The following is a 25469-nucleotide window of genomic DNA, read 5'->3' as shown; positions in this document are numbered from 1 at the left end:
AGTCCGGCCGGCTACAGCCCATGGGGTCTCAAAAAGTCAAACAGAACTTAGCAACTAAATAACAACAACAACAATGCAGATGATAAGGGAAAGTGCCAGGCATATATGCGGAAGTAAGACAAGTGTCAGGATGGACTAGTAGGAAGGAGCCAGACCTGAAGGGGTTGAGCTAGATGCAAGGGGCTTCAGACAGACCCCTGTAGCCTCAGGCTTTGGTGGGGTGGTCCCTAGAAAGGGATGATGCAACCTGTGGAGGAAACACACTATTATTTAGGAAGGCTGTTTAGCCTCTGCAAAGAGTAGCTGAGGACAGGCCTGGTACCTGGCTTCAAGGGAATAAACAGATGTGACGTGATAATTGATGTCATATCCTCTATGGACCCAGCCACCTCATTCTCCCCAGGCTTGAGGAGGTTGCTCAGAGTTGCTGTGCTAGGAGGAGACTACAGTGGCTAAATGACACTGTGCCCTGAAGAGTGCTTTATCCCCTCGGGATTGGGTCCCGCTGTGTCTTCCCGTGGAGTGCCTGACCCCCGACCTACCTGTTGAACTCTTCTTTAGCAGCCTGCCTCAAACACTACTCCCCTAAGAAGGCTCTCCTAACATTTATATCTGGCGTTTCCCAAGTTGTGATTAATCCTTAGCCCATGAGTACATACATTAGAGTTGGAAACCCACTTTTAGATGACCCAACTCTGTTTCTAAGGCACCCTGAACTCAGCCCACCCCACACCAGGGCCATGTGAATAAACCTTAGAGAATCTCTAGAACTGAGTGCAAAAATCATGTGCAAAACCAAGTGTGCAGATGAATAAATAAACAACATGTGGTATATCTATACAATGAAATATTATTCAACCACAAAATGGAATGAAACGCCACAACATCGATGGAACTTTAAAAACATTATACCTAGTAAAAATAGGCAGACAGGAAAGGCCAAATATTGTACCATTCCATTAATAGGAAATATCTAGAATAGGCAAATAAAAAAGACAGAAAGTAAGTTAGTGGTTGCCAGTGGGTGGGGAATGGGGAGAAATGGGAAGTGACTGGATACAGAGTTTCTTTGGGGATGAGGGAAAAGTTCTGGAACTAGAAAATGGTGATGACTGCACAACATTGTGAATATACTAAGTGCCATTGAACTGTGTTCATTAACATGTGAATTTTATATACATGTATTTTACCACAAGTTTTAAAAATCAAATATACATTTCCTGGAGAGAAGGTTCCCAACTTTGATCAGATTCTTTAAGCAGCTCAGATCTGGCCTGATAACTTGATGATGAGGATGGTGATATGCAGGCCCAGAGAGGGGAGGCACCTGCCCAGTGTCACTCATGGGCTGGGGGCAGAGCCCTGCCAGGTTGTGTACCTGCCTGACCATGTCCCTTCTTCTCCTGTCCTTCAATCTACACTGTCCTCTCCCTGAACAGCTCCCAGGCCTCTGTCCCACTCCCAGCCAGGCTACCCACAAGCTGTGTAACTTCCCAAAGTTCCAAGACCTTCCGGAAGCTGAGCACATGGATCAGTTTCACAAGTGCTTGTGTTGTGGACCCTGAGCTCCTAAGAACAAGAGATGTGCACTTTCCTTCATATCTCAGAGTTCCAGTGGTACCCGTGGATGTGAGCTCATCCTATCTCCCTCCAAGAAAGAGCTTGCTGTTCTCCTGCAAGGAAGGCAGTTAGCCGACAACCTCTGAATGAACCTTCTTTCCTCAGATGTCCACAGTGGGTTGGCCAAGACTTTGTCAGTCCGCAACACAGTCTGAGGCTCTCCCAGCCTGGTCCTGCTCCGTCCCCTCCCCTCTTCACAATAAACCTCTTGCACTCCTATCTCCATCTGTCTCTGTTTCCTGGAAGACCCAGATGACACAGTCCCCAGCTGGGGGTATCATAAGCATTCAGTAAATGTTCATAAAGCAAACTGAACTGAGGAGTCCCTGGAAGTTGGAAGAAGGTTGGTGCCTAGGCCTCAGAAAACAGGAGAGGAGGGGCTGCCCATGGAGGACGTGCCAATCATAAGCAGAGTAAAGGTCTAGAGGAGTATGGAGAAGAAGCCATGCCCCTGGAAGAGTCCCAGTAGTGAGGAACACATAGGGAGCCCGGGAATTGACCAGACCTATTGGCATTCTTCCTAGCTCTTCCTCTGTATGGGGCAGACTGCAGCAAAGCTCAGAAATGTCTGAAGAGCCTTAGCCTTGGGAGAACCAGGTTTGAATTGTGCTTTTGGTTGGCCCAGTGATTTTATATTCTCTTCTTTGGTGGATCTCAGTTCTTCCATCTATAAAATGGGTACAGAGAGCATCTCCCCAACCCCAGAATGATTTTGAGAGTTGACTGAGGCATCCCTACAGTTTATGGAGGGTACTGTGAAAGGCAGTTTAAATGCCTACTGTCAGTTAATCCTTACAGTGACCCTGTATAGGAGGTATTATGACCTCCATCTTACTTGAGAAAACTGTGGCTCACAGAGGTCAAGGGACTGGCCTAAGATCACACAGTTAATAAACAAGGAGAGCTGAGATTGGAATCCGGTTCTGTCCTGCTCTAGATCCCCTTCATTATTCCACAGTTTCTGAGCCACTGCTATGTGCTAAACTTTGAGTTAGGATGGGGACAAAGGACAAGCCAGCCCCCCTCTCACTGCGTTTATATTCTTACAGACAGCGGCCAACCACTTAAACACAGTAATTCCAGAATGCATTAGGGAAAAAAAAAAAAACAACAACACTGGGTGCATTTGTAAAACTGAGACAACAGAAAGGGCTATTTTAAATTGGGAGTAGGAGTGGGCCAAGGGCAGCATCTCCAGGCACAGAAACAGTGTGAGAAAGCCCCAAGTCTCCAAATCTGGTAAGTGGTGGGCAGGAAAGGCCAGCAGGCGCAAGTAGAGGACAGGCAGGGGCCACTGGACTACTGAAGTCCACGGGAAGCCATCGGGGGTTTTCAGCACGGAGCGAAAGGATCATTGATCCCGCTGCGATAGGGCAGCGGTGCCGAGAGACAGCGAGAGCCCGGAGGTAGCCGGGCTGCAGGCCGCGGTGGGCGTCTGGAGGGGCAGCGGGAAACGGCAGGGAGGGGCGTGGGGCAGTTACTTACCTCCCCATCCGTCTCCTACCCCCGCCTCCTCCCCACCCTTCCTCCCGGCCTGGCTCCGCCCCGCCCGTCTGGCTAGTGACGTCTCGGCGCTCGCCGGCGCCGCCAGTGACGTCACGGTCCGGGTCGGGGGCGTTGTCCGGGTGGGCACTCAAGGAGCTGGCCGGCGGCTGGCGTGTAGGTTTGGTACCATGAAAAAGGTGGCTTCGAAGCAGTCTCCGCCAAAGTTGTTCGGTGGGTGAGCGCCCTCGTGCGGGGCGCTGGTTGCTATGGACGCCCCGGCTGCTGCTGGCGGGCGGGTGGGCGCGTGCAGGGTCGCGGGGGCTGCCGCACAGCCTTATTTTTCCCGGTCCCCGCGGCTCTGGGCCATGCTCTCCGCCGCCCGGGCGGCACCATGAAGTCTCTAAAGAAGGACTCCCGCCTTAGAATACCTACAAACAGATTCTTGGAGGCCCCAGAGAGCGTGAAAGGTTGGCGCTGGCTGCCTTGGTGGTTCAGGAGAGCCCTTACAGGGGCAGGGGTTCTTGGGATTCACGACGCGGGGCCTGGAGGATGGGGGTGACCCCAGGATGGAGGTAAAGATCACGCCGGAAGCGGGTTCGGGGCAAGGCGTGCCCCATACCTTTGATGGGGCCCTGGGGGTGGTGTACAAGGCAGAGAAACTCAGGGAAGGGAGATACAGGGCACGGGGCCTTGAAGATGGGGACAAAGGAAGCAGACTACTGCAGGGATCAGTTGTCCAGGAGATGACTTTGGGAAGGAAGACATAGAAGACCTTGAACAGTATCTTAGGTTGGGACATAGTAGGTGGAGACCTTTGCCTTGCTGGGGTGCAGAAGATCCAGGATAAGAGTTTAAGAGTAGAAGGGCCAGGACATGGGATCCTTGGGAAAAGAAACTCAGGACAGAATGCAAGAAACATGTTAAGGTGGTGAAACCAACAATCTTCGTGGGATTCTCTGGGAGGTGTCACCTAAGAGCCTTACTGGAAACCAGAAGAAGTGCTTAACTTGGCCAGTTTTGTTTTTGACTACCTTTCCCACCATATGACCTTTCTAGCCACATTGTTTAACACCTGTTCCACTTGTTTATGGAGAAGGAAATGGCAACCCACTTGCCTGGAAAATCCCATGGGCAGGGGAGCCTGGCAGGCTACAGTCCATGGGGTTGCAAGTCAGACTTAGAGACTAAACCAACCACTTGTTTAACCTGAAGACCGTCACTGGACATGCCTTGCTTCCTGGCCTCTGTGGCTTCCCCTGGTTGCAGGTGGGAGGACCCCTGGGTGCCTTGACAGCAGGCTAACTGCCATGGACATGTTCCCATTTACAACCCACTTCCTCTTCAATCTTTTTTGCTGTTCGCATTTATCCAGGGTCTGCTGGGTGTGGGCAGTGTGCTGCACAACAAGACTATCGGTGGTAACTGTGGGACCCCAGACCTCAGGAAACCAAGGTGGAGAAACCAGTCAAGTATAAAAGTTGTAATATGACTGCCCATAGGTGTCAAGGGGGATCAGAGCACCTGACCCAGGCCTTGTTGTTGTTCAGTTGCTCAGTCATTTCTGACTCTTTTCAACCCCATGGACTGCAACATTCCAGGCTTCCTGTCCTTCATTATCTCCTGGAGTTTGTTCAGACTCATGTCCATTGAGTTGGTGATGCCATCCAAACATCTCAACTTCTGTCACCCCCTTTTCCTCCTGCCCTCTCAATCTTTCCCAGCATCAGGGTCTTTTCCAGTGAGTCAGCTCTTCACATCAGGTGGCCAGTACTGGAGTTTCAGCTTCAGCATCAGTCCTTCCAGTGAATATTCAGGGTTGATTTCCTTTAGGATTGACTGGTTTGATCTCCTTGCAGTCCAAGGGACTCTCAAGTCTTCAATTCTGTCACTGTTTCCATTTTTTCCCCATACATTTGCCATGAAGTGATGGGACCAGATGCCATGATCTTAGTTTTCTGAATGTTGAGTTTTAAGCCAGCTCTTTCACTCTCCTCTTTCACCTTCATCAAGAGGCTCTTTAGCTAATCTTCACTTTCTGCCATTAGGGTGGTATCATCTGCATATCTGAGGTTATTGATATTTCTCCTCAAAATCTTGATTCCACCTTCATCTAGCCCAGCATTTCACACGATGTACTCTGCATATAAGAATTAGAGGGGAAAGTTTTCTGAAAAAAGATGATGTTTATCTTGACAATTGCTAGTCATAAATCATGATATACAAGGTCCGTGTGAAGAGGGGGCAGGCCTGGAGTCAGTAGGATTCCCTGGGAGGCCTGGAAAGAATGGCTTTCTTTAATGCTTTTTTATAGTATAGAAGTCCACTCTAGGCTACACTGAGATGCTCTTGCATAATAACACTTTTTAACAGGAGAGAAAGAGAAAAATAGCTGGTCTTCTTTCCCAAGGGCAGTCAAGGGCTTTCCTAGTTATTGCTTCCTGCTTACCTAGATTCTGGAGATCATATCAGATTTGAACTTTCTTCTGTAAACAAATCAAGGAAAGATTTTGTTCACTGCATATTTATTTTTAATAAGAGGAAATTCAGTTTGTTAAACAGTGTTTGAACCTACTGTATAGCCCAAGGAACTATAGTCAATATTTTATAATAAGCTATAAGGGAAAAGAATCTGAAAAAAAATAGATTATATATATGGGTGTGTGTGTGTGCATATAACTGAACACTATGTTGTACACCTGAAATTAACACCACATTGTAAATCAACTATATTGCAATAAAAAAATTTTAAAAAAATAGAAACATAATTTTAAAAAATAGATCTGATTTAAGAACATGCATTAAGGTGAGGAAAGAAAAAAAGCATGTAAGATAACTTTTTCCTTGTAAATACCTGAGGGAAAGCCTCTAATGTAGTTGGGCCATACTCCCTCCTACCCCTTCCAATATAAAATTAATCACCAACTGTAATCTTTTGTTATGTTTCTCCACAATCTCTGAATTATAGCAAAAAGGCAAACAAAACCTGTTTGGGGACCTGAGTCTTTTTGACTTCTAGGTTTCTCCTTGCTCTTGTTGCTAAGAAACTGGGAAATCTCCCAGACTCCCAGATGCCTCTCCAGCATCAATTAAAGCTCAGCCTTGGTACGGACAGCCCCTCCCTTGATTCCTCTAGTGCAACTGTGATGTCAGAATTTCCCAAAGACCTGAATCAACACTAATAAAGAATAGCATTTAGATGAAACAGGAAGCAGAAAAACTAAGAGTCCAGGTTTCTTTTCCCTCCATAGCTCCCTCCTTCCCCTCTCCCAACCTTGTACCTCCTACCCACCTGAGAACCTTGCTTCCCGCTGCCTGGGCTAGCTCCCGCCGAGGTGTCACCTGACTCCCCTGTACAAGGGGGCTGGTCTCTAACCCTCTCACAGCTATCAGGGCCCCAGCTCTGTGTCTTACCAGAAGCCCCCATTCAGCTTGGGTTTCTGGACCAAAGAACTGGAAATAGCTGGGCCTCTACAGGTTCAGCAGGAAACATACTTCAACCCTGTGGAAACCTCATTTCAGGTCCTGACATGACCCCCACAGGATTGTCCTTCCCGCCTGGTCTCCCCAACTTGCTTCTGCCTCTCCTGTCTTCCTGGCTTACCCTCACTGAATGAGTTTCTGCTGCTTTCGTCAACTCGCTTTTCTGAACCAAACCTCCTTTTTGCTGACAGAGAACAAGCAGATGCTTCAGACTTAGTTTACAGAGGCATGATGCCCTGGTTTCCCTTTCGTCCCCAATGTCACCCCCACCTCATCCCCAGGCCTTCTGTGTCACCATGTCTCACATGTGCCATGCTCAGCCCCACATCCACCTTTGCTCTGGTTGTGATCTCACCTCTGCTGCTCTGCCTATGCAAAGACTTCTGATCCTTCAAGGTCTAACTTAACCTGTGAGGCTGCCTCTGATCCCCATAGCTGCTCTTCTGAAACTTGACTTAGACTCCTAACTTTATGATCTACATCCATCTGTTCCTTCTTTGCTGTAACCAAAGCTCTTGTTTGTGCCACTAATTTAGGCTCTTATGTTATGACTGGTGTGTGTTATTGTCTGCTGCTGCTTTCAGTTTCTCAAGAGAAGGAGCTGTATCTTGACCATTTAATACCATCTTCTCTGTAATTTATAGTACATAGAAGGTACTTGGTATATATGCATGTTCTCTAAGGTGAACTGAAGTTTAAAATGGATATATCTTTTCTATGACTGTTAACTAGAACACACCATTCCCTGACTGTCTGCAGTAGCACAGCATATATTGTACTTCTGAAATCTTTAGCAATGTTGAAAGTTTATAAATTGGTACATGGTAATTATATACCCATCAGTAAAAAACAACAACAACAACAAAAAACACCTATCTGGAGATGCTTAATCCCTTGAGAAGATGTAAAACCAGCCAGAGTGATGGAGGAAGCAAATTTCCTGGAGAACATAAATAATACCAAAATATCTATAAAAGCAGATCTTCAGCTGGTACCAGTTCTCTTGGGCTATCACCAACTTCGGCACTTTGTGTAGAAGGGAGAGGTGAAGGAGAGATGGCTCATTCCAGGCATTCCTTCCACAGAGGTGGGAGGAGCTCCACATCTGGTGGGGGTGGGACCAGAACTTGTGGCCAAGACACGCAGCCCCCTGTGTGTCTGTGTGTGCAGGTCCATGTGGCTTGGCTGGTAGGTGCTCCTGAGTTTCTACTGACCCCATTGCCGCAGAGATGGACTCTGGCCAATATGCAAAATTCAGAGTTATTAATATATTTCAATTCATTCTGGCTTGGGTTTTTTTGACCACTGAGTATGTGGGCATTTTCTAAAAACTAGTTTGATTCTGGTAAGAAAAACTAGAGAGCCTCTTAATGAAAGTGAAAGAAGAGAGTGAAAGAGCTGGCCTAAAGCTCCACATTCAGAAAACTAAGATCATGGCATCTGGTCCCATCACTTCATGGCAAATTGATGGGGAAACAGTGAAAACAGTGGCTGACTTTATTTTTCTGGGCTCCAAAATCACTGCAGATGGTGATTGCAGCCATGAAATTAAAAGACGCTTACTCCTTGGAAGGAAAGTTATGACCAACCTAGATAGCATATTAAAAAGCAGAGACATTATTACTTTGCCAACAAAGGTCCATCTAGTCAAGGCTATGGTTTTTCCAGTGGTCATGTATGGATGTGAGAGTTGGACTATAAAGAAAGCTTGGAAGGACTGATGTTGAAGCTGAAACTCCAGTACTTTGGCCACCTGATGCGAAGAGCTGTCTCATTTGAAAAGACCCTGATGCTGGGAAAGATTGAGGGCAGGAGGAAAAGGAGATGACAGAGGATGAAATGGCTGGATGGCATCACTGACTCGATGGACATGGGTTTGGGTGGACTCCGGGATTTGGTGATGGACAGGCAGGCCTGGCGTGCTGCAGTTTATGGGGTCGCAAAGAGTTGGACATGATTGAGCGACTGAACTGAACTGAACTGAACCAAAACACTTACCTTGATGTTTGAATGACACTGCTTCTAAAAAATTAGAATACCATGAGAAACAGTGGACAAAACCAAGTTGTGTTTTAAAGTCCTAAAGGCAATGCTTTAGAGTTTTCTTTTGATTGTAGGGCCTTATTTCAAAACTTTCTGAACCAGAGGGCAGCACACAAGAGGATACCAGCCAGAAAAAAGAGATGCATTTGAAACTGTTAACCCACCTCTGTAGAAGGAAGGTAGGGAGTGTGTCCTCAGTGGGGAGTAACTTGCTTCTGCGCCATGCATTCTCAGTACTATACTCTGGCACATGAGAGATACAGGCTCAGATCACTCCACTTTCCTCCTGGGCCATGAACTGTATCCTAATCACTTCGCCTCTGCAGTAGACTCCTAAGTGATCTTGTGCTCATTCTTGTGCCCACTAATCCATTCCTTGCCATCCCGTGGCCCACGAGGTACAAACTGAAGCCCTTTACGTGGCTCACTAAATTCTTCATGATCTGGCTCCTACTTTTCTGTCCCGGTTCTGCTTCCTACTTCCCACCTCACTGCACTCTAGCTATTTAAAAACACATGCTTCCAGTTTCAGACGTGTGCTCTATCCTTTCTTGCCTCTAGGCCTCGTCATGCTGTGCCCTTGGGGATTCCTATCCTCCACTTCCTTTCCCTTGTCTCTCATCATCCTTCAGCTCTCAGTTAATTACCTCCTTAGGAAGCCCTCCGTGACCACTCCACACACTGGATTGAGGCCCCTGGATGCTCCCATAGTCACCCTAGTTGAGTCTGTTTGACAGTCTTGCCTCCCATGGGCATGTGCTCTTTGAAGCTTAAGACTTTGCCTTATATCCCCAAAGCCTAGCACAGTGCCTGGCATATCAGTTCAGTTCAGCCACTCAGTCGTGTCCAACTCTTCGCGACTCCATGGACTGTAGCACACCAGGCTTCCCTGTCCATCACCAACTCCCAGAGCCTACTCAAACTCATGTCCATCACGTCGGTGATGCCATCCAACCATCTCATCCTCTGTCGTCCCCTTCTCCTCCCGCCTTCAATCTTTCCCAGCATCTGGGTCTTTTCAAATGAGTAGGTTCTTCACATCAGATGGCCAAAGTATTAGAGCTCTAGTTTCAGCATCAATCCTTCCAATGAATATTCAGGACTGATTTCCTTTAGGATTGACTTGTTGGATGTCCTTGCAGTCCAAGAGACTCTCAAGAGTCTTCTCCAACACCACAGTTCAAAAGCATCAATTCTTTGGCACTCAGCTTTCTTTATATGCCAACTCTCACATCCATACATGACTACTGGAAAAACCATAGCTTTGACTAGATGGACCTTTGTTGGTAAAGCAATGTCTCTGCTTTTTAATACGCTATCTAGGTTGGTCATAGCTTTTCTTCCACGGAACAAGCGTCTTTTAATTTCATGGCTGCAGTCAATATCTGCAGTGATTTTGGAGCCCCCCAAAATAAAGTCTCTCACTGTTTCCATTGTTTCCCCATCTCTTTGCCATGAAGTGATGGGACTGGATGCATGATCTTAGATTTCTGAATGTTGACTTTTAAGCCAACTTTTTCACTCTCCTCTTTCACTTTCATCAAGAAGTTCTTTAGTTCTTTGCTTTCTGCCATAAGGGTGGTGTCATCTGCGTATCTGAGGTTATTGATATTTCTCCCGGAAATCTTGATTCCAGCTTGTACTTTAGCCTGGCATTTTGCATGATGTACTCTGCATATAAGTTAAATAAGCAGGGTGACAATATACAGCTTGATGTACTCCTTTCCCATGTTGGAACCAATCTGTTGTTCCATATCAAGTTCTAACTGTTGCTTCTCAACCTGCATACAGATTTCTCAGGAGGCAGGTCAGGTGGTCTGGTATTCCCATCTCTTGAAGAATTTTCCACAGTTTGTTGTGATCCACACAGTCAAAGGCTTTGGTGTAGTCAATAAGGCAAAAGTAGATTTTTTTCTGGAACTCTCTTGCATATAGAAGATGTTTAAACAGTATTTATTACATGGAAGAATGTGACATAAATGGCCAGTGGTGAATATTCTGCTTATCCCAGAGCATCCAGATTTTTATCAGTGTCTCAGGAAACCCAGTGCCTTCACCCAGAAGAACGGACAGTACCATCACTGGAGGGAGGAGACTGAGAAAGTGTCTATTGTCCCTGAGCACTGCATCAGAGTCACCTAGGGAGTCAGGAGCCAGGAAGCTGCATTTGTAAAACTCCCCAAGCGATTCTGAGGTAGACATTTAACTAGCATTTGGGAATAACTTATTTAGTCCATGTTCCTCTTTTTACAAAAGAAAACTGAGACCAAATGATGTACCCAAGGTTGTCCAGCTATAAGTAGCACAGCCTGGAATGGAAGAACTTCTGATCTCAGCTTCAGCTGCAAAGCTTCGGCCACCGTTTGGAGGGTGGGTGCAGACCTACAAGAGAGAACTCCTGTCACCCCAGCAAAGTGCTGCCCAGGCCACCTTGGCAGCCTCTGCTGTCCATCCAGATGTCCGGCTTTGGCCGCCCCCCACCATGGAATATAAAAATATCTATTTTTAAACACTTGAACTATCTGCTCCTTTTCAGAAAAGAAGCGGGCAAAGGTACCTGAACAGCCCACACCCCCAATTCAGGAAGAACCTGAACCTGTTAGCAATGTGCTACAAGGAGATGACATTCTTGCCTTAGCCATTAAGAAGGAAGACTTGAGGAAGGTAAGGATGAAGTCCAGGGATCCTTTGCTGCAGGAGCCTCTCCTTGCCACCTGGGTGGTTTAGAACTTCAACCACGTCCATTGCCTGTCCACTGCCTTCCTACTCAGAGGGAGTGTCTGATTCCATGGAAGAATCCATCAAACACAAATCTGTTCACTTTTGCACCTAACGGAATTTATTATGTCATATTAACATTTCTAAGATTCGTATAGAACCACAGAGAAATGAAAGAATGAAGTAATTTGCTTCCCATAGAAGCGAGTGATGCCATCCCCATTTCACAGAAGGGAAAATGAGTTACAGATATGGATAACCCCCTCCTTTTCCTGGGAAAGTTAGCCACTTCTCACCTGAAATATCTGGAGGCATGAGATGTTTTTATTTTTTCCCTAGGATGTTAATAAGTCTCATAGCTGTTACAAAGGCATTTCCTCAACAGAACATATGGACAGATCTAGAGAAACAGATTTGTCTGCCTTCAGGAATTCCACCAAGAATTAGGATAGAGGGGAAGGGTGGCTTTTTCCCTCCCTTTGATGTCATGTGAAATCTCTGTCTTATTTCTTTTTAGCAACATATTCCTCGCCTTATTGAAACAGAAGATAAACGTGTGATTACCCAGAGATTTATCATCCGTAAACCCAAACCCAAGGATCACAGGAGGAAGGTCTCACATTTAGTAGCACATCCTGCTACTCCAGATGCAGCCACAAAGCCCCTGGACTGCTCTGGTGTGCACTAGCATCAAAGTTCATGAGTTATCCTGGAGAGAGTGTGGGGCCCTGTCAGAGTACCCTCTGGCTATAGCTCGCCTTCCCACCTCTTCCTTTTGCTTCCAGGACCGGGTGACATCTTCCATGGCAGTGACCAGATCCTGCCCCACCACATCCTGGGGAGTCTCCAGGACTTTAAGAGAATTGCACTTGCTCGAGGGAACACTCAGGTTCGTTTGTACAGAGCTGCCTGAGGGAGAGAAATCTCTGAGGTCATTGCAGTCTTAACCACCTGGCAGAGTCCAGCAGGACTGGGGTTACAGAATTTGAGGTGATAAGTGACCCTTCCCCCCAAATAATGAAGCCTATGTAAGTTAGCTTCAACAGAAGTCTGGAATTCACTATAAGGAGACAAGAGCCTGGAGCAACCCAAAGGCGAGAGTGTGTCTGCCTCTCATCAGACTGAGCCCATTCCCCCTCCCCACTGCTGTCTGCACCCCAGCTTTATTTCCCCTCCTCCGTCCACATGGTGGAGGAAGGTGGCTCCCCATACCTGCCAGGGCCACATGGAGAGACTGTCTGTCTTTCCAACTTTCTCGTCATGCAGCACTTCTCTCTCTCAGTTCCTTTAGTTTCTTGGTTCCAGGCAGAGAATCTCTCAGGTGTTAAAAGGCCTGGAGTCCAATAAAAATGACTCTGTCATGCAGCAGGTGACGGTGTCAACATCAGCTGGGAGGAGGACAGACGCAGTAAAGGACATTGACCACAGTCTTCCCGTGGCTGGGTGAGGGGACTGACAGCGCCCCTGGTTCTGTGATTTGCTTTCTGTCACTTGCTACCTTGTGGCCCTGGAGAGGAGGGACTCAGCAGAAAGGGAGGACAGCAGGAGTTTAGGCCTGGAGAAGTCTGCTCAGCCCCGCTGCCATGCCTTCCCTGGCCCTCCACACTCACGTTGCTCTTTTCAGCTGGCTGAGCTGATACACACCCCACCCTGTCTGATGACCCTCATCTCAACTAAAGAAGAGCCAAAGCAGGAAGCCCCAAAAGAAGAGAAGGCACATCCTCCCTGGGTCCCACCTCTGCAGCACAACTTTCTGAAAAACTGGCAGCGCAACATAGCCCTTCGGAAGAAGCAGCAGGAAACTCTCAGTGGTGAGCAGGGCGGACAGGACACCTGCTTGGCCTCACCTGGCACTGAGGCTCTGCTGCTGTGTTTTTTCTCCCCCTCCACCCGCAGAGCCTGGATTCAGGCTGCTCGCTTTTGTGCTGAGAACTGCCAAGTGCTTCTCCAACTTAGTGGGTCATGAAATCAGCCCAGTGACCGGAGCTGATCAGTTCAGAGAGCTCAGGCCCCTATTTGTTTGGATTTGGTGGTGACATTGCATTCTTGGTTCTCTTTAGAACGGCTGAAGAAGCCAGTCAGCGAGCTGCTGATGCACACAGGAGAGACCTACAGACAGATCCAGGAGGAACGGGAGCTCCTGGACCGAATGCTGTCAACACGGTCTGATGGGAAGGTAAGGACAGTGCACCCTGTGGGAGGGGTCTGGACAGCTGGGGACAAAAGAAATCTATCCAGTGCAAAGCTTTGTTAAACCCTCAAGGTCTTTACTGACTTCTGTTACTGGTTCTATTACTTGTCATTCAGGGACTGGCCAGATAAATAATTTGGCCTGTGGTGGTCACTGTTAATTTGAGGAGAAAGATATCACAGGTACTATGTTATTAGAATAGTCTTTGTCTTGGTTTAGTCTCCTAAAAGCTGAGGCTCCAGCTTTCAGTAGCCCCAGGGCACCATGATGTGCTCTGGTATCTCAATGCCTGGACCAACTTGCCATCTCTGGGACCGGGTAAACATATAACACGGCAGCCTGCAAATAAGAAAGTTGTGCTTCTCTCTCTGTCCTCAGGGCAGCATGAGTTCCCCAGAGGGAGCATCTGTAGTCTGTAGAGCTCTTGTCTTCCCAGGCCTCCCACCCGCCTCTCTCAAAGGTGCTCAGATAGTCTGACTCATCTGTCCTCCATTGACAGGGCTGTGGATTGACCAGTGGGTTCTGGAGTCGACTGGAATACTTGGGAGATGAAATGACGGGTCTGGTAATGACAAAGACAAAAACTCAGCATGGCCTCGTGGAGCCAATCACTCAGATCAAGAAGCCTTGGTCCATCCAGGCAGAGATGGGTGAGGAGTGGGATGTAAAGGAGACTGGCCTTGGGGGTAAAAGATCAGGGTTCTGGTGTGGTGGTCCAGTCCCCTCCAGTAAGACGAGGGGGGCAGTGATGGGAGGGGCCCAGCTCTAGGGCGTCACTGTCCTTAACTGCGCTGAGCCTCCTCTGCTGAGCACCTGGAATGTGGCCGGTCTGAGCTGAGATGTGCCATGAGTGTAAACTACACACTGGGTTTTGAAGATCAGTTTGAAAAAATAGATTTTATTAATAATTTTCATATTGATTACATGTTCATATTGATTACATGTTGAAATGATAATATTTTTAATATACTAGGTTAAATATATTACTGTTTCTTTTTACCTGTTTAAATGTGGCCTCTGGAAAATTTTGATTACATATTCATGGCTTGCATTTGTGATTTGCATCATATTTTTAATGGGCAGCACTGCTTTAAAGGCTGCCAGACTACCTGGGTTCGGGTCCCAGCTGTGTTGAGTTTGTGAGCACCAGTGAGTTATTTAACCTCTCTGGGCCTCAGCTTCCCATCTGTAAAATACTCATGGGGTTATGAGAGGGTTAAATGAGACATGGTGTGTATTAAGAGGTTCTGACTCATTGTTAAACACAATAAAAGGTAGCTGCTATTGTTATTTTTATTATAATCCAAAAATTTGATGGTCTGGAAGCTGGTTTTGCCGCAGTCCTGTGAAGGGCTGCTGAAGCAGTAGGTGTGGGGCCTGGAGGAGGGAGCCCAGCTCACGGGGAAGCTGTGTTTTCAGCTCTCCCAGCAACGGAGCTGGAATGGGTACTCTCAGAGCCCTTGAACATGGGTAGGGAGGGGGCATGGCAGCAGCCTGTGCTTAGGGTTCTTGGACCCTGCTCTAGGGTTGCCAGCCCAGAAGGACGCATGGTACCGCTACACCTGGGATCGGAGTCTGTTTCTGGCCTGCCGACGCAAGGAGCTGCAGAGCATCATGGCAGAGCTGAATTTTAGCCAGCAGGTTGGTGAGGCCTCTGTGCCTAGTCTGAAGCCCCTCAGGGTGGGGCCTGTCTTCAGTCAAATAACCTTTCCTTTCTCTGTCTCTCTGAGGATATTGATGGCCTGGAGGTGGTGGGCAAAGGGCGGCCTTTCTCCACTGTTACGGTGGAAGACTATTCAGTGTTTGAAAGGAGCTCGGAAAGCTCCTCTGAAGACACAGTGCACTTGTGAGTTGGCCCTGGGCCTGAGGGAGAGCGGTTGGAGAGTGTGGCTTCCCCAGCACCTGCAAGTATCCTGAGGCAGGCTTCCCTCCCTGGAATCAGAGTGCCTCCCTCCCAGCCTCTTGCTCATGGCTGTCACCCCCTCCTCTAGCCCATTCAAAGGAACACCTGTGCTTACTCTACCACTGCCATCTGTTCCCTTCCAGCAACCAACTCCTAACGGGGTTTTCCTAGACATTCCTTTGCTCATAAATGGGGCCCCTCCAGACTCCCCTAATGCTGTGTGGCTCTGCATGAAGAGTCTCTTTTTATGTCCAAGAACCTCCCATTGCAGGAATGGAGCAGGATGGAGCTGATGATGCTCCACTGGAGGGCAGAGCCGGGCACATCTCCACATTTTCTGGCAGCCATCTCCATGGGCTCCATGTGGCAAGACTGTGGCAGGCTTAGGAAAAATATGTCACTGGATTGTCTTACAGAGACTTATTGGCCAGTTACCCTGATGTGGTTCCTATGCCTGTTCTTGGCCCTTCTCTGCTGTTCTGTGGGAAGCCAGCCTGCTGGATCCGAGGCAGTAATTCAGAGGACAAGGTAAAACTGCCTTCACCCTCACCCATCTGCTGGAAGGGCCTCCCTCATGAGGCAATCTCAGGGTGACTGTGGCAGTCACAAGGAGCCTGAACATTCTCCTATTTGCGTTTTTATCTGATCTCGCCTTCAGCATATGTTTGAAAATGTTAACAGCAACATTAACTTGAGCCAGAATAAAGTCACAAGTCTGAAAAGAGAATGTCACAAGCCACCCAGTTTGTACCTAGTCCCCAAACATGTAAATAAGCAAACCTTCTCAAGCAGGAATGGCTTTGTTGTTGTTTGTTGTTCAGTCACTAAGTCGTGTGCGACCCCGTGGACTATGGCACTCCAGGCTTCCCTGCCCTTTGCTGTCTCCTGGAGTTTGCTCAAATTCATGTCCATTGAGTCAGTGATGCTATCTAACTATCCCATCCTCTACTGGCCCCTTCTCCTTTGCCTTCAATCTTTCTTAGCATCAGGGTCTTTTCCAGTGAGTCAGCTCTTTGCATCAAGTGACCAAAGTATTGGAACTTCAGCTTCAACATCAGTCCTTCTAATGAATTTCAGGGTTGATTTCCTTTAGGATTGACTGGTTGGATGTCCTTGTAGTCCAAGGGACTCTCAAGAGTCTTCTCCAGCACCACAGTTCGAAAGCATCAATTCTTTTGCTCAGCCTTCTTTATGGTCCAACTCTCACATCCATACATGACTACTGTAAAAGCCATACTGTAAAAGCCATAGATTTGACTAGACAGACCTTTGTCGGCAAAGTGATGTCTCTGCTTTTTAATATACTGTCTATTTTTATCATAGCTTTTCTTCCAAGGAGCAAGTGTCTTAATTTCATGGCTGCAGTCACTGTCCACAGTGATTTTGAAGCCCAAGAAAATAAAATCTGTCACTGTTTCCACTTTTCCCCCTTCTATTTACCATGAAGTGATGGAAACAGATGCCGTGATCTTCAAGTTTTTTGAATGCTGAGTTTTGAGCCAGCTTTTTCACTCTCTTCTTTCACCCTCATCAAGAGGCTCTTTAGTTCCTCTTCTGTTTCTGCCATTAGAGTGGTATCTGTATAGCTGAGGTTATTGATATTTTTCCCAGGAATCTTGATTCCAGCTTGTGAGTCATCCAGCCCAGCATTTCACATGGTGTACTCTGCATAGAAGTTAAATAAGCAGGGTGACAATATATAGCCTTACCATACTCTTTTCACAATTTGGAACCAGTCTGGGCTGCCCAGGTGGCACCAGTGGTAAAGAACCCACCTGCCAATGCAGGAGACATAAGAGACATGGGTTCAACCCCTGGGTTGGGAAGATCCTCTGGAGAAGGAAATGGCAACCCACTCCAGTATTTTTGCCTGGAAATCCATGGACAGAGGAATCTAGCAAACTACAGTCCATCAGGTCTTACAGAGTTGTACACAACTAAAGTGACTTAACATGCACTATTGTTCCATGTTCATTTCTAAATGTTACTTCTTCACCTGCATACAGGTTTCTCAGGAGATAGGTAAGGTGGTCTGGTATTCCCATCTCTTTAAGAATTTTCCACAGTTTGTTGTGAGCCACGCAAAGGCTTTTGTGTAGTCAATGAGGCAGAAGCAGATGTTTTTCTGGAATTCCCTTACTTTCTATGTGATCCAAAGAATGTTAGCAATTTGATCTGTGGTTCCTCTGCCTTTTCTAAACCCAGCTTGTACATCTGAAAATTCTCATACTGCTGAAGCCTAGCTTGAAGGATTTTGAGCATTACCTTGCTAGCATGTGAAATGAGTGCAATTGTACACTAGTTTGAACATTCTTCAGCATTACCCTTCTTTGGGATTGGAATGAAAACACATTTTCCAGTCCCATGGCCACTGCTGAGTTTTCCAAATTTGTTGGCATATTGAGTACAGCACTTTAACAGCATCATCTTTTAGGACTTGAAATAGCTCAGCTGGAATTCCATCACCTCCACTAGTGTAGTTCATAGTAATGCTTCCTAAGGCCCACTTAAACTATTCTTCAGATGTTAAGGAGTAAAAATGTTCATCAGATATAAAGTCTGTCTTATCTCCTCTTCTTACTGTTGATGGCAGAGACAGCCACTTTTGGGGTATGATGCCAATGTGTTTGAGAGTGGCCAGGCCCTGGAAGCCCAGGGCAGGAGACGTTCAGTGCCAAACCCAGGAAAGTCCTGGCAAACCAGGCTGAGTTGTTCACCATAGGCCAGGACATCTCTCAGACCTCCTCTCTCCCCAGAGGCATGTTGGAATTGCTGTCCGCTTGACCTTTGAAACTCTAGAAGGGGAGAAAACATCTTCAGAACTGACCGTGATCAATAACGGCACGGTGGCCATTTGGTACGACTGGCGGCGGCGGTCACAGTGGGACTCTTTCCAAGACCTGAAGAGGAATAGGATGCAGAGGTTTTACTTCAACAATCGGGAAGGTACCTGGGGAAGCTGCCCACTCACCCCTCCTACAGCCCAAGTCTCGCTCATGCCCAGGCCCTGCAAGCATGAGCCCCTCTTCCCACCTGTCCGTCCCATCTCTTCCATGAAGTGTGCCGTCCCCTGTTCCCATCAGCTGAGGGAACGGTAGAACACCTGAGAACACAGGAATGAGCCACCAGGGGCAGAAACAGTTACCCATATACACAGGCCTGAGGCTAGGACGACCAGTTGTCCCCCTTGCCTGAAGTCCCACATCCCAAGAACGCCCTCAGTTCTTCACAAGCCGGGACAGTTGGTCACCCTAACAAGGCTTAGTTAACTTTCTACACACAGGCTTGGGGCTCAGAAGCTCCCACCTGGTGGAAAACCTCTGTCTCTGTCCCTCTCAGGTGTAATTCTGCCTGGAGAAACTAAGAACTTTAGTTTTTTCTTCAAATCTTTGAATGCTGGGATCTTCAGAGAGTGTTGGGAGTTTGGAACCCACCCTACCCTATTAGGAGGTGCTGTCCTGCAGGTCAACCTCCATGCAGTCTCCTTGGCCCAGGACATTTTTCGGGAAGAGAGGAAGTTATTGGAGGTAAGGGACACCAGATCTTAGCCCCTGTGGACACTCTGTAGGTAATGTAGTGTTCTTCCTGGCACTGCCTGCAGGGATCTTGTTACTTCCAGCCCTAGAGGCGAACTTTTAAAAAACAGATACTCTTGTTCCAAACCACTCCTCAGGGGGGCTTGTGATGTAAAAGATAGGTGAGCAGGCAAGAAAAGGGGCAGCTTTGAGCTCCACCATGCATGACCCTACTTCATTAGAAAGAAATGAGATTGGCCCTTAAAATGCAGACTGAATGGAAGTACTTGCTTAAGTGTAAACACTGTTGTCTGGTGCTGTCCAGTGAAGGTGCATTTAACTGGCAAGACTTCAAAACCAGACAAAACCAGAGAGAACGCTAACTAGTGGGCCGGGCACCAGGAGGGAGTGTGAAGTGGGAAGTGGGAATGTGCTGGCCCATCAGGCTTGCAGCCTGGCCATCTGGTGCTGCGCTCTGTGGGATTCTGCAGAAAGAGGTGCTTTTTTTATTCATTGTGACCCCCAAACACAAGCCAGCTACTTCAGCTGGGTTCAACCCCTGGTGAACAAAGGTGATTTTGACAAATGTCATGTCTGCTTCACTGCTGACTATCGGACCAGCCTCTCTCACGAGATGCCCCTCCACTATTCTCTGTAGCAGGGACCATGTGGCTAAGTCATGCTCTCAACAAGGCGGTCCCTGAGCCTTGCCCTTCCTCCTTATCTGGGGGAAATGCTGACTGTGTGGCCTCTTGGCCCCGTGAAGGAACAACTTCTCTGGGTCTGACCCTTCCTCTGGATCCTGTCAGCCTCTTTTAGGGAACAAGGATCTTTGGGGAGAACCGAGAGGTTTGAGTCTGGTAACAGGAGAGTACGTGTGTGTGTGTGTGTGTGTGTGTGTGTATGTGAGAGAGAGACAGACAGACAGAGACAGACAGACAGACAATGGCAAGAACTCTGTCGACAGCAAGGCAGACAGTTCTGGGGATCTGCCTTCCCTTGAGGATGCAACATGGGTTTTGAAAGCCTGAGCTGCTGCTTATGCCATGTTCCTTTCCCCAGAGCAAGCTGGCCTCCCATGAAGCAGTCACCATCGTGGAAAACATGCTGCAGGAGCTTCTGACGGGGATCCTGACGCCCGAGCGCACACAGTCACCTGTGGATGCCTCTCTCACTGAGGAGGACTTGTTCCACCATAGGAATCCTCAGGTACAGGCCCAGCGCAGGCCCCTGCCCATTTTTGTGCTTGCCCCGGAAGAAAGTAATAGCAAACCCTTTGTGTGCCAGGATCTGTTCTGAGAAACTTGAGTAACTCTGTTTCTCCACAGCAGTCCTATGAGATGGGTACTTTTTCTATCTTCATTTTACATGGAAGAAACTGAGGCCCAGGGGGGTTAAGTAATTTGCCCAAGAAAACTTAGCTACTATAAGTGAATGCTAGGTGATAACAGAGCTTCAAAAACTTCTTATTCAAACTCAGTCTTCCTCGGAAGCCCAAATGTATAAGAAGCCTTAAGTTGGAGGTGCTCAGGTTGAAAGGGAAGTGGGGAGCCCTGTGAGCCCAGCAGCTCCTGCCAGCTTCCTCCTGCCTCCTCCATCAGCGCTCCTCGAGGGAACAAGAAGCTAGAGCAGGCTGGCTCAGGCTCTGGGTGCCCCATGTCGCAGCCTGCCCGCCCCCCCCCCCCCCCGCCCCCCGCCAACAAGCCTCCCCTTGCCTCTGCTGCAGCTGCATTACCAGCACCAGGTGGTGCAACATCTGCACAGTCTGTGGCGCCAGTACATGGTCCTGCCCCTCAAGGCTGAGGAGGCCAGGCCCGGCGAGGAGCACCTCGGCCCCAGGGCCCAGGCTGCTGCGACCCTGTCAGCCTACTCGGAAGAGACCTCAATGAAGATCGAGTCTTCTGCACACCTTAAGGGCCCAACGTTAGACCCTCAACTGCCCCGGCGGGAGAGTGAGGCCCTCAGGGACTCCCAGGATCATGTTGGGTCCCAGAAGACCGGGCTAGGGGTCAGGCATTCTCAGCAGAAGAGCATCATGGAGGAGATCCTGGTGGAGGGGAGCCCGGATCCGGAGAGCATCAGGAGCCCCTGGGAACTGGATGGCCTTCCCCTGCCAGAGTGGAACCTCTGCCTGGAAGACTTCAGGAAGGTGCCTCCCAGCCCTGGCACAGCCAGGTGCCCTTGCTTCTGCAGCCCCTTCCATCCCCATGGGCAGAGAAACAACCTTCTGAGGACCCAGATAAAGCAATCTCTCGGCCTTCTCTTTATCTTGGGTGCCTTGGCCACTGTGGTGCAGGAGGAGCTCCTTCTCTGACCCGTGGAAAGGGGTTCAAGGGGTACAGATTTCCAAGGGAGGGCACAGGCTCCCACAGAAGGCACCCAGGCAGACTCTCCATGGCTGCATCCCCTCCTGGCCCCCTGCCCTCACTACCCCACACCTGTTAGTAGAAGATGCAGGAACCCTTGGTATCCCAGGCAGAACGGTTGCCCATGGTACCTCTGACCTGCCAGGCAGTGACGGCACTCCCTGAGGAAAACCAGAGAGAAGATGCCCTAATCAGGCTCAACAAAGCGGCCCTGGAACTGTGCCAGGAACCGTGGCCATTGCAGTCTGACTTCCTGTACCAGATGTGGTAAGTACCCCCACCAGGAAAACTACTCCCATCCCTTCCCCTTGCTGTGTCTGGCCAGGGGTTCTGGGCAGGCAGTCCCAGGACTCGAGGGGGCTGAGCTCTCTTTGAGGTCAGGTTGCTGAAAAATTCTGCAGACCCTTTGTGCTCTGGCAGCTGCCACAGCATCCCTTAGAGCTGCTCTCCCCATGCCGGCCACCCTCTGGGAAGGAGTCATCAGAGTAAGCACCTTGATGGTTTTCCCCCTTCTTTCCTTATTTCTTCTCGATGAGCAGATAAATGACCAGATGAAATAGCAGAGGACAGTGAGAAGAGGGGCCTGTTCCATGAAAAGCCTCAGTTGGTTGCCAGCCTTCCCATCGCCTGTTTAGAACTTGCTTGGATAGGCTTGGGGGCCTTCTGCAAGGCCCTCAGAACACATTTCCAGGAGACTTATCCTGCAAATCTTATGCAGGTCTAACCCCTCCAGTGGGAATGGATCCGAGCTGGAGTGGGAATGGTTTCAAGCTGGAGTTAATTCAAGACTGACCTAACCTTATCCCCAGGCCACTTTTTCTGGGCTGCCACCAAGGAAAGCCCGATCCCTATCCCAGCACTTGCACAGGTGCCAGTGAAGATGCTGGCTGGACAGAGGTGTGATATTTCCATAGCAGTTCCTGGTACCAGTGTCTCAGAAGGGAAGGACCAAGCCTCTACAGATACAAGAGCGGTGATGGCTTTTTTCCAATATGTTAGTTTGCAGCTGTGGCGAGATCTGATTGACAGCCTGGTAAGCCATTCCCTGTGGCTGAGGGCTCTGCTGGGCCTGCCTGAGAAGGAGACCATCTACCTGAACATGCCAGAAGAGCAAGGTCAGACACTGTGCACCTCTGCGCAGTCTTTCCCATCCCTCTGCCCAGGTGGAAGTGGTGCTTTAGCCATTTGTGCACTTCTGGTGGAACCTCTGTGAGGTTGGTCCATGGGGTAGGCCTCTTGCTTTTTATCTGCGGCCAGCAGTTGGGACCTAGAAGCAACATTAACAATCACCTTAGTTCAGCCCGCATGTCTTACAGGTGGAGTCCCAGAGAGGCGAGATGACTTGCCATCCTGTATGTGGTAGAATGGTGGAGTTGGGACTGGAACCTGGGTCCCTCCCCCATGCCCTACAGTCATGCACTTGACCCAGCGCCTTTGTTCCACAAAGTCATGAACTTGACCCAGGGCCTTGCTCCTTAAGCTCGGCTGCCCCAGGGCCCTTTGCTCTCCCAGCTTCTGCCTGTGGGGTCAGCTAGGCCACAGGCTATTTGTCTTCCATTCACTTCCCTTAGATAGAAAGTCACCTCTTGTCACAGAAGTGAAGGTGACTTCCGGGAAATTGGGGAAGGAGGAACGGAAAGGGGCATCCCAGGAAAAGAAGCAGTTTGGAATCAGAGACAAAGAAGATAAAAGAGGAGCCAGGTTGCCACCTGGGAAAGAGGCATGTAGCACATGTTCTGGGCCTGGGGGTGGGGCTGGGGAAGGGATAGGAGGGGCTGCGGAAAGTGGGCAGTCACTCCAGCATGATGCCCCTGCTCCCCTCAGAGCTGCTCTTGAAAAGGTACTGGACCTCCCTCGGGAGCTACTGAAGGCTGGGCATGTCTGTGTCTCTCCAAGCAGGACCGTTTAAATAGCAAGAAGCACAAAACAAAGGATGACAAGAAACCAGTGAAATCTTTAAGCCGGGACATGTTTTCCTTGGAAGAGCCTGTCCCCGACAGCATCATCCCATCTCAGGAACCCATAGATCCCCTGGTCATGGAGAAATACACCCACAGGCTGCACACTGAGGTGAGGGCAAGAACCTGGCACTCAGCCCTCCCGTCACTCACACCTGCCTGCATACCTTCCTCTGCTCCCTCACCCCCTGGTTCACTCTGTTTATCCCACAAACAATAAGTGCCTACTGCATCTGTGACGGAAGCAAAGCTGCCCTTGTGAAGGGCATTCTAGGATTCAAGACAGACCTCATGAATAAGTAACAGATGTGGTATGTTAGGTGATGAGCACTACGGGAAAAAGAGAGCAACCAGGGCTAGGGGGTAGGGAAAGCGCAGGTGGTCGGTAGGTGGGGGTAGGTGCCATTGAACAAAGATTTGAAGAGAAGTGAGGAGTGGCCATGGGGACATCTAGGAGAATGCCATGGGTAGAGGAGGGAGTGGGCCAAGAGGACAGAAGGGCAGAGTCCACCAGCAGAGAGACTCCTGGGTCATGTGGGGCTGTGTAGGCCATTGTGAGGACACTGTTTTGAATAAAGGAATATAGTCCGATTCATGCTTTAGATCATTCTGGCTGCTCTTTGGAAATAGATGCTGGGGGCGCAGAGCACAAGCCTCTCCCTTCTGTTGCTCCCTCTTCTTCTCCGTCTTTGGTGTGTCTTGAGAGGTCTGTTCCTTGGGTGAGCACCACGTAGAGTGAATTCCCAGCAGCTGTAAGGGTTTTGAAACACTGGAGAGAATTTATAATATAAAACATGTTCTTAAGCAGTAGGTCCTTAGGGATTCACCTAGATGTTGTGTTCTGTTCTTTTTGTCACTGTTGTTGGTTTTGGAAGAGAGATCCACAAAGCCACGTTAGATATGTCAAGGAGTCTAATGGCAATGCTTTGTCTTCACTGGTGCGGACAGCTGAGTAACTGGGATTGCATTGTGCATTTGTTCACATTTAATCAGAAGCTCCATTTGCTGCTGGTAACATCACTGAGATTTGTGAAGGTCCATAGGGTCTAGAAAGAAATCATAGGACCCATGGAGTAGACTCTTGCTTAGCTCTTTGGAATTAAGAATCAACTTGCTGAGGCTTATATGGTACAGCCTCACCAGAGGGTACAGTCTTGGAGACATTTCAGTACATGGATCTTTGATCTTACTGGAAGGAAGGTTGGTTTCCAGGCGGCCAGGGTAGAACTGGGCCACCCTGAGGGACTAAATGGGCACTGCTCCCTGGGCCTCCCTGGAGTTGCCCCTTTAACCTTATGTCCCCATATGTCCAAGGGGCAATACAGGATTCCACCCCAGACTGTTTAAAAAAATAAAACTATTTGCAAAAACAAAAGTTCTACAGAAACTTTAGTTTTATCTCTACAACTTTAGTTTTCCCCCCTCTTCAGCTCTCCCTCAGGGTGGGGATGCTCCCTTGTGCCGGTGCTTTCCACAGAGTAAGCCTTTGCCTGTGATGTTCACCCCATCATTCCAGGTCTATGGGCTGCTGGATGCCCTGGTGACTGACCTGCTGGCCCTGGCTGATGAACTCAACCCCCAAAAGAATGTTGAGGAGCCTTTGCGTCTCTGCACCTGACCCACATGCCTGAGTTGCCTCCTGGGAAACCGCTTAACAAACAAATCAATAAAGAACCTTTATGTTCCTACCACTTCCCTTATGCCTCTGTGTCTTGAATGTAAGATCTTGATGAAGTCAGCTTATGGTCCTCCTGTGTCCCACCTGCCCTCAGATCCCCCTCCTCAGTTCCTGGAGCCATCCAGCAGGAGGTGGGAAGGGGAGGTATGGGAGGAGCAGTGGAAGAGCAAGTTGGCAGCAGGACAAGGAATGAATCGAGGTGACAGGACAGAGAGCATCACCGCTTGTGGCCCCTGCCTCCGGCCTTCGTTGGCTCACACATTTGGGAGTGTGCTTCCTGGAGCCAGGTCTTCCCAAAATGTCATCACCACATATGACACAGTGTGTGACTAGGAGGAGAACCAGACCCCATGGGACCTGGGTCCCTGAGGTCCTCACACTTCCGCTGGGTCCAAAGACCTCATCCCAAGCCCCGAGGATTGTGAGGATCATACCGCACTCTTAAACCCTAAAGGCCAGATCCCTTTGTCATCAGCCAGATGTTATTCTGGATTCTAGCCTGCTTATCCCCT

General features: G+C 48.8%; 1 protein-coding gene across 1 annotated transcript; it reads left to right on the top strand.

Annotated features, from left to right (window-relative positions):
• Positions 1 to 1582: 1582 nt before the first annotated feature.
• MYCBPAP (MYCBP associated protein) lies at positions 1583 to 24959 on the top strand. The gene is made up of 21 exons (XM_061140756.1): positions 1583 to 1629; positions 2993 to 3336; positions 11165 to 11292; positions 11864 to 12023; positions 12132 to 12235; positions 12971 to 13157; positions 13407 to 13522; positions 14037 to 14187; positions 15063 to 15178; positions 15268 to 15383; positions 15857 to 15968; positions 18197 to 18386; positions 18780 to 18967; positions 20018 to 20164; positions 20682 to 21104; positions 21467 to 21588; positions 22321 to 22436; positions 22638 to 22673; positions 22893 to 23041; positions 23221 to 23391; positions 24796 to 24959. Exons 1-21 carry the CDS (start codon positions 1583 to 1585, stop codon positions 24895 to 24897), a joined length of 3225 nt encoding a protein of 1074 aa, XP_060996739.1. The 3' UTR covers positions 24898 to 24959.
• Positions 24960 to 25469: the final 510 nt, after the last annotated feature.

This window comes from Dama dama, chromosome 5, assembly GCF_033118175.1.
Source record: "Dama dama isolate Ldn47 chromosome 5, ASM3311817v1, whole genome shotgun sequence".
Classification (NCBI taxonomy): domain Eukaryota; kingdom Metazoa; phylum Chordata; class Mammalia; order Artiodactyla; family Cervidae; genus Dama; species Dama dama.
Note: the sequence above shows the minus strand (reverse complement) of the source record. Positions and strands in the feature narration are given on the sequence as shown.